This window comes from Sinocyclocheilus anshuiensis, unplaced genomic scaffold (assembly GCF_001515605.1).
Source record: "Sinocyclocheilus anshuiensis isolate Anshui unplaced genomic scaffold, SAMN03320099.WGS_v1.1 scaffold1975, whole genome shotgun sequence".
Classification (NCBI taxonomy): domain Eukaryota; kingdom Metazoa; phylum Chordata; class Actinopteri; order Cypriniformes; family Cyprinidae; genus Sinocyclocheilus; species Sinocyclocheilus anshuiensis.
In genome coordinates, this window is record NW_015549690.1 from 142014 (window position 1) to 153180 (window position 11167).

General features: G+C 36.9%; 1 protein-coding gene across 1 annotated transcript in view; it reads right to left on the reverse strand.

The window, feature by feature from the left end:
* Positions 1–3754: 3754 nt before the first annotated feature.
* Positions 3755–11167, reverse strand: part of LOC107660467 (uncharacterized protein C16orf45-like) — a 9435-nt gene continuing 2022 nt past the window's right edge. The window contains exons 2-6 of the mRNA XM_016449772.1: positions 10211–10331; positions 5276–5349; positions 4658–4769; positions 3829–3899; positions 3755–3765 (exon numbers count right to left, since the gene is read on the reverse strand). Of these exons, the coding sequence (XP_016305258.1) occupies positions 3755–3765; positions 3829–3899; positions 4658–4769; positions 5276–5349; positions 10211–10331 (389 nt within the window). The remainder of the gene's footprint in view (positions 3766–3828; positions 3900–4657; positions 4770–5275; positions 5350–10210; positions 10332–11167) is intronic.

An 11167-nucleotide genomic window follows, 5' to 3' on the forward strand; every position in this document is an offset into this window, starting at 1 on the left:
TTTGAGCATTGCAACAGTCCGGCCTGGACAGAAAAACAGCTTGAACAAGGAGTTGCGAAGCATGTTCCGAAAGAAAGGGCCTGATCTTCTTGATGTTGAATAAAGCAAACCTGCAGGACCGGGCAGACATTAGCAGAGAAGGAAGAGAGGAGTGACTGATACACAGAAAGGTCAGTAGTATTTTTTGATTTGCGCCACACCCTTTCAGCAGCCCTGAGCTCAAGATGATAACTGTTCAGGGGGAGGAAGCGAAGATGAAAACATAGCAGATAGCCGGGAGGGTGAGAGTGAGCATAGGTTATGTCGAAAAGTGACATGTGGAGGGGTATGTGTTTTGTCAGGAACCATGTTGAGGTTAAGAGTGAGGAGGAAGTGATCCGAGGTGTGCAGTGGAGTAACCAGTACATGATCAGTGGAGCAGTCTCGTGTGTAAATAAGGTCCAGTTGGTTGCCTGATTTGTGAGGACAATTCCTGCCAGACCTGAGACTTGAACCCACAACCTTCGGGTTACAAGTCGGACTCTCTAACCATTAGGCCACAACTGCCTACAAGTGCTTGAATGCGGCCATTGTCTGCTGTTAGTGGCTCTGCACTGGCCTGCAAGGCCATGGTTTCACACGTCCACACGTGCATCCACACGAAAGTGGTACACTTGTAAGTGGAAAGTGTTTTGTGACTGGTGTTCTAGTCGCAATGTCTTTTGGAACTTGGTTATCCAACTTTCACATTAAAGGTGTATGTGGCAGCATTAGCGGCTCATCGATCTGAGTTTAGCAATTTTTCACTTGGGTCTGACAGGTTAATTGTTACCTTCCTGAAAGGAGCTAATCGTTTGTCCGATGTGAGATTTAAATATTGTTCAATACGTGGTACCAGATACGTGGTTGTATTTCTCTATTAGTGGTATTGGATCTTAGTGCTGCGTTCGACACTATTGACCACACCATTCTTTTGAATAGATTAGAAAACTTTGTTGGCATTAATGGAAGTGCATTAGCATGGTTCAAATCGTACTTGTATGACCGCCATCAATTCGTAGCAGCGAATGAAGGTATCATATCGATCACAAGTGCAGTATGGAGTACCTCAAGGCTCAGTACTAGGGCCGTTACTCTTCACGCTTTAAATGTGACATTGCTGCAGCCTGGAATTGAACTGCTGGTTTTCATCTGGTCAGAGAAGAACTGGCTCACCGACCGAGCCTATATATAAAAGTTTTTTTTCTCCATTCTGTCACCGATGGAGTTTTGGTTCCTTGCCGCTGTCGCCTCGCCTCTGGCTTGCTTAGTTGGGGACACTTAATTTCCAGCGATATCGCCGACTTGATTGCAGAGACATTATTTAAACTGAACTGAGCTGAATGATGACATCACTGAATTCAATGATGAACTGCCTTTAACTGAAAATTGAGTGTTTACTATTATCATTTTGCATTATTGACACAATATTTTTCTAATTAATGCTGCACAGCTGCTTTGACACAATCTGTATTGTTAAAAGCGCTATATAAATAAAGGTGACTTGACTTGACTTCTAAACTTGTGTAAGCCCCCATTTGAGCCAATATCAGAGCCTGATATTAAATGGCTGTCATTTAAGACCGCATCTCTCTTGGACATTACAACAGCGAAGAGTGTGAGTGAACTCCATGCTTTATCAGTGAGTGCTCCCTATTTGCGCTGGAGTAATGGATTCAGTAGTGTCATATTGTGGCCCAATCCAGCATTTCTACCCAAGGTTTTGTCCTCACATTTTATGAACCAGCCTATTGTGTTGGCTGCACTGCCAGCAGATCAAACTGACATACAACTGGATCTACGTCCAGTTAGATCTTTGAGGGCTTACATTGATAAGACAGCAGCTTGGCATAAGACAGACCAATTTTTTGTTTGTTTTAGCGATGTGCGCAGGGGTGCTATGCTTTCCAAACACACTGGGTGACGCAGGTAATCTCATGTGTATGAGTCTGTGGGGCTTTCTGTGCCTTCATCTATTCACAGTCACTCTACTCGTGCTTTTGCAACATCTTGGGCAGCGTTCAAGGGAGTGTCGCTCTCTTGAGATTTGTGCTGCAGCAACTTGGAGTTCAGCTTGCACGTTTTCTCGTTTTTACAGATTGAATGTGACTCCCTTGCCAATGGTGTGTGCTGCAGTGCTATCAGCCTGTACAGATGCTTCGCAAGGGGATTTCTCATGACTGCGTAGGTATTCGTCTTTCACTAGTGCTTTCAGCACTGCCTCTGGCGGTCTGGAGCGAAAGGAAATAGAATGCTAGTTACAAACTTAACTGTGGTTCTATGACTAAGTGGAAGACCACCAGAGTTTCTGGTCACTCTGTATCATGAGAATGATCGAGATGACATGTTAAGGGGTTATTATATCTCAAGATACATCATGAGTCATGAGGTAACAACTTTGTTATTCTGTTCTCAGTCAAGTGCGAGCATGAGGGGTTTTCCACTAGTGCTTTCAGCACTGCCTCTGGCGGTCTTCCACTTAGAACCACAGTTACGTTTGTAACTAGCATTTTCTTATATAGTATATTTTGAAATGTAATTTATTCCTGTGATGGAAAAGATGAGTTTTCAGCAGCTATTACTCCAGTCTTTAGCCTGTGAACTGGGAAAGTAATTTATGTCATTTTAATAGGTGGAATGAATCTGTACTTGACTGTCAAAAGAGTACAATTCCTAACCATATAATTCAGTTCAGAGGTAAAGCCTTATGTGTCTTAATAAATGTGCTTTTACCAATTTATCAGCTAGATCTATTTGTATGCTGACCCATTCAAAATAATAACCACATATTTCAGAATCCACAAAATAGAGTAAAGGTAGAACAGGCCAGAGCCAGCAGCTAAGGAAGCTGTTAATTAGGCAGTAAATGTAGTCATTTTTATTGTTGTGTTATTGTTATTATGCATTTTATTCATTACATTAACAAATTAATGTTGTACTAGGTGTTGACATTAAAGTTTGACAATAAAGTTGCCAGCAAGGACTGGAACATTGTGATCTGTGTGTGTTTGAGGAAGTATTTATATTTATATATATATATATATATAAATAACAGTGTACATGTTTAGCTACCTAAATGGTAGGGTTAGTGTTAAGCCTGAAATACACTACAAGTCTTTTAAAATCTGAACAGGCACAAACAGTTACAGAGGAAAAACTGGGCATATCATACACTAAATGGCATTCACTACCTGACTTTCAAGTTGTTCTGAACACAAGAAACTCGGCCTCGGCCAAAATGGCCTTATTTGAGAAAAAAGTCTAGTATTTTGCATCAATGGATAGAGCTGTCGGTCATTATCCCAGTGATTATCCCTCTGCGTGCCAATGTTGACACGCATGCCATAGGTTTCCAACCCCTGGTTTAGAGTAACAGGTTGTATTTAGTAGCCTATATTATATATGCAATAAAGAAGTTTCATATTTCAACTGCATGACCATTAAAATCATAAATATTACTTTTGTTCTACCAGATGTAAAAGAATGACTTACTCTTGGGTTGAGAGATTTTTGGTAGTTTGGACTTAAGAAATTCAGCCATCTCTTTGTCCTCCTCCCGTCTTATTTCAGAAAAAAAGTCTAGTATTTTGCATCAATGGATAGAGCTGTCGGACATTATCCCAGTGATTATCCCTCTGCGTGCCAATGTTGACACGCATGCCATAGGTTTCCAACCCCTGGTTTAGAGTAACAGGTTGTATTTAGTAGCCTATATTATATATGCAATAAAGAAGTTTCATATTTCAACTGCATGACCATTAAAATCATAAATATTACTTTTGTTCTACCAGATGTAAAAGAATGACTTACTCTTGGGTTGAGAGATTTTTGGTAGTTTGGACTTAAGAAATTCAGCCATCTCTTTGTCCTCCTCCCGTTCCCTGTATAGCAAAGGTAACCATGGTGATTATGAGGCAATGCATTAAGGGAAGACTGACTGTATCATTCACTATTTATGCGTGGTTTTCACATCCTTCAGTTAGCTCAAGGTTTTCATATTATTGCTGGGAAATGTAACCTAAAAATATAATGTGCGCTCATGTATCATGCATATCTCTTTCTTTGTGTGTTCATGGTATTCTCCTGGCTTTACAAAAGACTTCTGCCCACTAGAAGTGAATGGTTTGCAACATGTTCCATGACTTCCATTCCAGCCTTTGAGAATTGGTTGAAAATGGACCTACACAGTGCCGGCAACAGGATTTGCACAGTGTCTAACTCCAGATGGACTAAAAATACATCCAGATTTTCCTGAAAAAATCTTTTTGGGGTCAAATGCATTTACATTAAGTTAATATACTACCATTACTATACACAAGGCAAAACATAAACACAAACACTGGATTAAAAGTCTAGATTCAATCTCAAAATTGTGTAGATGATACCACAAGGACTGAGCAGACTTTTCTTGAATTCAGTTCCTGAAATTGCTGAGACAGAATGTGGCAGCATGGCTTTATTACAAATAAAATCCTATTACTTCTGTACTTAGAGTGTGAGTAATGATCCCGCCCCCCCCTCAGTCCTTAGACAGAATCCTGTCTGCCCCAAAATTGAGCTCAGTCAGAGAATTAATAAAGAGTGCAAATGAATAGTGTGTCAGCCTCCTCCATTTTCCAGCATGCTGAAATCGGCTCACCTGAGACGCTCAAACTCCACGTCATCTACCAGGAAGTCTCTGGCCTCCACTAATGTATGAATCTGTTTCAGAAGATCTTCCTCTTTCTGTTTGTCTTCATTAGACTTATTATCTGAAAATGGATTTTTATTATAGTTTTATTTATTTATTTATATACCAAGCAACAGCTTTCATTGTCATGTGTAATAAGGCCAGGCCACTTCTTACCTTAACAGAAAAACCAAAATAAGCATTTACAAATAATTTATGCAAAGCAAATTTTTATTATAGTTTTATTTATTTATTTATATACCAAGCAACAGCTTTCATTGTCATGTTTAATAAGGCCAGGCCACTTCTTACCTTAACAGAAAAACCAAAATAAGCATTTACAAATAATTTATGCAAAGCAAGGTTGGACCATTTAGTGGCTTGATTAGTAGTGCATGTTGTGCTACTTTTAGAAAATTGTAAAAGCAATTGAATAAAGAGAGAGATCTCTCATTTTTATAGGTAACTTCAGTAATGATACAGTAGAAGGAACTTTTACAAATGTACTGTAAAAAAAACACTGATAGCTAAAACAGTAGTTCTTGAATTTTTACTGTAATATATTCAAGAGTCTTTCCCAAATCTCACCTGGAATAGACAAAAGCTTTTGAAGCTCTTTCTTCAGTCTTGTAATTTCTTGACATAACTGGATATCATCCATCCTGCAATACAAAAGGAACAGCAAATATGATAACTGTTCTAAAGCATGAGAAGCGTTTAAAGAATTAAAAGAAGAAAAAAAAGAAAAATTTACGAAACGTAAAATTTAAAGTAAAGAAAACACAAAAACAAGCACACAAAAAATAAACAAACATAGACCAGGTAATCACATTCATGTGGTAACATCTAAAAATAATTGTTTTAATTATTATTATTAAAATTAAATTGACTTGTTAAATTAAAACTGTATACTGTATAACACTGTATATGTCACGATGCACATACACGAGGAACGAGGAGATGCTGGAGAATACTTTTACCAAGACTTTATTTTCAGGAACCAAGGGAGACGAACTCAGGAAGACATTTAACAGCGGACAGAGAACTTGGGACTGGGAACACTTTTTATACACACAGGAGGAGGGGATGACGAGACACACCTGGGAGCAATGAAACATCAAGGGAAACACCTGGGACAAATGAACTTAACTAATCAGGGGAGGAACAGGAAACTAACCAAATAAGGGCATGGGAAGGCACATGGGGAGCAGGACACACACAAAACATGGAACAGAGTCTGACAGTATACTGCAAAATGTATTTAATGGTAATTAAAACAGTAAGCATTATCCTACCATAAACATCTCAAACAGTTGTTTTCTACACTGTTGTGTCATGACCTTGAAAATAAAATTCAACGAAAGCATCCAGTTAACATTTTGTTCTCAAATTTTGTGTGAACGCATTGCATTTTGGGATGCAGTACGCTGTAAGCTCTGTTGTTTACTGCTCATTTTGGCAGTTGCAGTAGGTCACCCATGCACATAGAAAATCTGCATATTATTCACAGTATACCTATTATACTGCAGTGGTAGTGAGAGTCTGAACTGATGAATTCTATCTTATTAGTATTCATAGATATTTGAATGTAATATTTACAAATATATTTTTGTACAACTGGACATGCGTTGAATCATATTGACAACATCTATAATGCATTTAAGTGTGCACAGCTGTAAAAACATACAATAACAATATAGTCTACAAAACATATTTTAAATATATGTCCTAACTCCCCTCTAAATTTAACCATTTCTTATCAATACAAAATCATTAAAGCTACACAAGGCAGACAAATGTATTTAATAATGACAATATTTTTATACATCAATGAAATTTCATTTAAATTATTATTTTTTAAATACAATGATTAAATTATTATATATTTCTCTTTGTAATTATTTTAGGTTTATAAACTGATGGAATCCTTCAAAATGAGTCAAATACGGCACCATAAAACACATTGAACCAAAAGAAATCATTATAAGGTCAAATGAGGCGAATGTGTAAAATATTTGTTATGGCTTTGAGTATATTTATTAATTGATTTAAACACCTCCTTTAAACACAATAAAATCAAAGCATTAATTTTATGGATTAAAGATTTGATCATCTAAAAGAATTCATAAATATTTGTATACATTTCCAAAGTTGTTAATACATAAAATGATGTTGTCTAAAAGCAAGCAAAGATGCTGTCAATATTTTTTTTTTTAACACACTGTAAAAAGTGATAACCTGCAAATGTTACCTTAAAGGGATTTATACCTGATTTGAAAAAAAAAAAGAGTTTTATTGGTATAAATTGATTTTTTTTTGTGATATAAAACAATATTTTTGACTTGAATAAAACCAGTTAATTAAGATGTTACCATTTTTGCAGGCTAATTGTGTCAGATAGCAGTATTTAGAGTGCATTCAGTCCCTGCGTTTTAAATAAAATAGACAGTTTATGATGAAGCTGTACCATTGGATTTCTCTCTGTATCTCTCCAGTTCAGTTGAGACAGACAGTGGAGGATGAGCACCAATCAAACACTTCGGAAGAAATGCCCCACTGATTTTGTCCCCAAATGATTGTGAGGGGAAACCAATATCCATGCATCAGACACTCTGGCAGCATCAAAAGCAAAGCATTAACATTTTAATGAGGGGCAGCTGGCTGATTGTAGCTCTTGGCAATGGGAACAGGAAGGACAGATGACTGCAGATGTGATTGTGAGAAGGATCTCAGATCAGCTGTACAAACTGCTCATGGCTTTTGGATTTGGCTGTTGACTGCCAATTATAATTGACAAAAATGGTTATTACATTCATATAGTAGTTTACTGTTCATGTAGTGATTAAGTTTATCTGGAAATGTAACAAAAGAAAACACTTCTGTTAATCGAAAAACATTAATGACATGGGTACACTTTGAACTCACAACTGTTTGATGTACAGAACAAAACCAAAACATAAATATTAATATGTAAGGTATTATTTACAGTCAGCAGGTTATTATTGCAAATAAACCCAGAAAGGGTGATCAGGACCCACCTATTACATTGCTACCTACAAAATAAATACATAAATGGACCCTGAATAATTGATTTGAATTTAACTTATATATTACATGCAAAGAAAGAGACTGTAGAATGAGTCATGAAAAATAAATCAGTTGCCTAGGACAACGGTTGGTTATAGAGGTTAAATTGCCATTCTAACCAAGGATGATAAATATAAATATAAAGTTTTTATAATTGTTCTAATTCTATGAGAATTGGGAAGTCCGCATCAACTGTAATGATAATGGCATTGTACTTGCGTAAAAGAGTCTTAGTGGTGCTGTATGTAATTGTTTTTTTTGACTGTACTCCAATATAAATAATATGCTAAGTTCACATACTAAAAAGCTCTATGACCAGAGGCATATTAAAATGAGGATAAATCAACTCATTAATCTACAATGTAAGGCTCATCGCCTTCCATTGTCAGTTGTGCTCTTTCCTGTTGCTTATCTGGCAACCTGCATGAGTGTTGAATCTGAGGAGGAGGGGGCGGGAGAAACAACTCTCTTCAATATTTTGAATTTGGACTGCGGTGCAGTTGACTGTATTACATACTGCACATGTAATAGTCATTATAGAAAAGTATTTGACCATAGAATGGGAAAACCCCACAATAAATTAAGGTGTAAACTGAATATGAACAGCTATTTTATTTTACTAAAGAACATACAAAAATAATCGTGGTTAATATATTGACACTCCCAGTTACTTTTAATTAAAAAAAAGGTTGAAAAAAGGAGTGCTGTCATAATTACAGCAGAACATTAAAGAAGAATTATTATAGCTTGTATGAGGGGTCTAAAAATCTGGATTTCATGTACTGTATACCTACATTTTTAAATCAAACTTTTCAACTTTTCACTGGTAACATAATGTGTAAAAATGAAGAAACATTTTCACTAGTGGTCACAGACATTTGGGCCCCATGGTATACAGTTGCAATCAAAATTATTCAACTCCTCAGAGACTGCAGTACTTTACAAATACAAGCTTTTCTGAAGATCCAAGATTTTATAAAATTTGCATCTATAACCGTTTACTGACATTAAAAGTGATAATATCAATATATAATTTAATATTTTTGAGTTATAGGATTTTTTAATAACACAGCTATGTCATAATTATTCAACCCCTATTCAACATTGCTGTTTTTAAGTAACTTTTGTTGTATGGTGGGGAACAAAATTGTCTTAAAACACAATTAAGCCTTTAGAAACTTAGCCCATGCATGTGCTGACATGAGTAGCAAATTTGCAAAATGCTATAGAATAAATAGTTTTATTACATTAGAAAGTCTAAGGCTACATGAAGATTCCCAAGACATTAAAAGTTCCTAGAGACACAGCTGGCAGCCTTATTCCTTAGCTTAAAATGTGTTGTACCAGAAAGGTGTTGAAGGTGTTTAGGGTGTTGAAGAAAAAGCACAATATCATAATAAATTTGATCAGAGCAACTGAGAAAAACCTGCAATGTACAGCCAAAGACTTGCAAGATAACCCGATGAAAGGAGTAAATACATTTCAATGCAGAGTATAAGAAGGAGACTAGACAAGTATGGCCTTCGTGTTGGGGCATCTTGCCGAATGCCACTTTTGACCAAGAAGAACATAAAAGGCAGACTTGACATGTTAAAATTCATTTGGGTAGACCTGTGGAGTTCTGGAAGAATGTTTTATGGAGCGATGTGACCAAACTGGAACTTTTGGACCCATGGATCAGCAGTATGTCTGGAGCAAAAACAGGCAAAACTTATAAACAGAAGAACACCATCTCCATGGTCAAACTTGGAGGTGGACCAGTCCTGTTATGGGGGAGTTTCACTGTTGCAGGAAGTGGAAATCATGACTGTATGAAGGACATCATGGATTCTTTGAAGTATCAGGCCATTTTGGCAAGAATTATGATGCTGTTGGTGCAAATACGGAAGCTGATGATCAATGGACTTTCCTGCAGGACAGCCATCCCAAAGTATACATTCAAATCTACTTATGCTTGGTTCAGGGATCAGTCATAGGATGTACTTGAGTGGCCTGTCAGTCTTCAGATTTAACTCTCATTGAAAATATTTGGTTGAATTTGAAGAAAGCAGTGGCAATGTGAAAACCAAAGATTATCAGTGATCTGAAAGCTTTTTCAGTCGAGGAATGAGCCAAGACTGCAGTAGAGAGGTGACAGAAGCTTCCAAGCACTTAAAGGCAGCTTTTATTGGTGGTTTTAAAGAATAAAATATTCTGCACAAAATTTGACTTTTGGGGTTGAATAATTTTGAACATGAATGTTTAGAGCCAATTTGATTTGTGTCATTATTCATCAATGTTACGTTCTCAGAATCACTCAAATGTGTATTAAGAAACTTTCTTTAATAGTTCACTGATGCCTTTGTTTAATTGTTTTCATAAAATGTTGTTCTCTGCAACAAAATGTCTTGCAGGTCAAGGGGGTAAAGATTTACATGGAAAAATCAGTTTACTCACATGTATCTGAGCTCAGATTCCCTCCTGATCAAAATGTCTCTGATCCGTTCAATCTTACAGAGTTCTCCCTCTATGTCCCCCACTGTTATAGTAGAGTCCGCCATTGAGATCACATCTGCCTCTGAAAACACAAAAAACAAGACGATCTGGACTGAAGCCACACTGATCACAACCACAAAGAGCTGAATACAGCTCAGATTGCGTTCTATAGAAAATATCAAATTTAATGCAACGTCTTCTCTCTCAAGATTAGCAGTGCTTGTGAAGACTTTCTGAAAAGTGAGGTACATTTTAAGGTGCACCAATCTGTTGAAATCAATTCACCATCATTACACCCGTTGCAAGTTTAAAAATAGCTAAACTAGCTAAAAAAACTTGCTAAACAACCACTGAGCCTCTTTAAATATCACGATTAAAAGAAGCGTAAACTAACCCTCTACAATTCCTTCAGGTCTATCGTTGAATTCTTCCTATTCTTGAAGAGGATCTCAAAACCTCAGTATCTCTCCTGCACCAATAAATCAATGCAATGCAAGCAGCAGCAGCAGAAAATTGCAGCGTGTCCAGGTTACCCGCCTCGGCTGTCAGACAACAAATTATTACTTGCAAGGGTTTAGGAGGCCAAGCATAACTCTTCCCCTGATCCTACACTTGGTTATGTCACTGCTGATGTCTCCAGTGGGATTGTGCACTGTCTCTTTCTCATGAGTGGCATGGTAACCGTTATGCTAGACTGAGACTAATATGTTCTGTCAGTTTTACTCGGCTGAGTGGCCACTCAGTTCGTGAGATAGGGAAATATGACAATATTCAGAAAAAAAGATTTCATTTAAAGCCTTGTTTTGTTATTTTGTCAACGTGTCTTCATTTGTTATCTAGTAACAAACCACTGTATTGGCTGATTAATCAACCAATATGTGGCCATATGGAGTTTTTTTTTTTTTTTTTTTGCGTCAG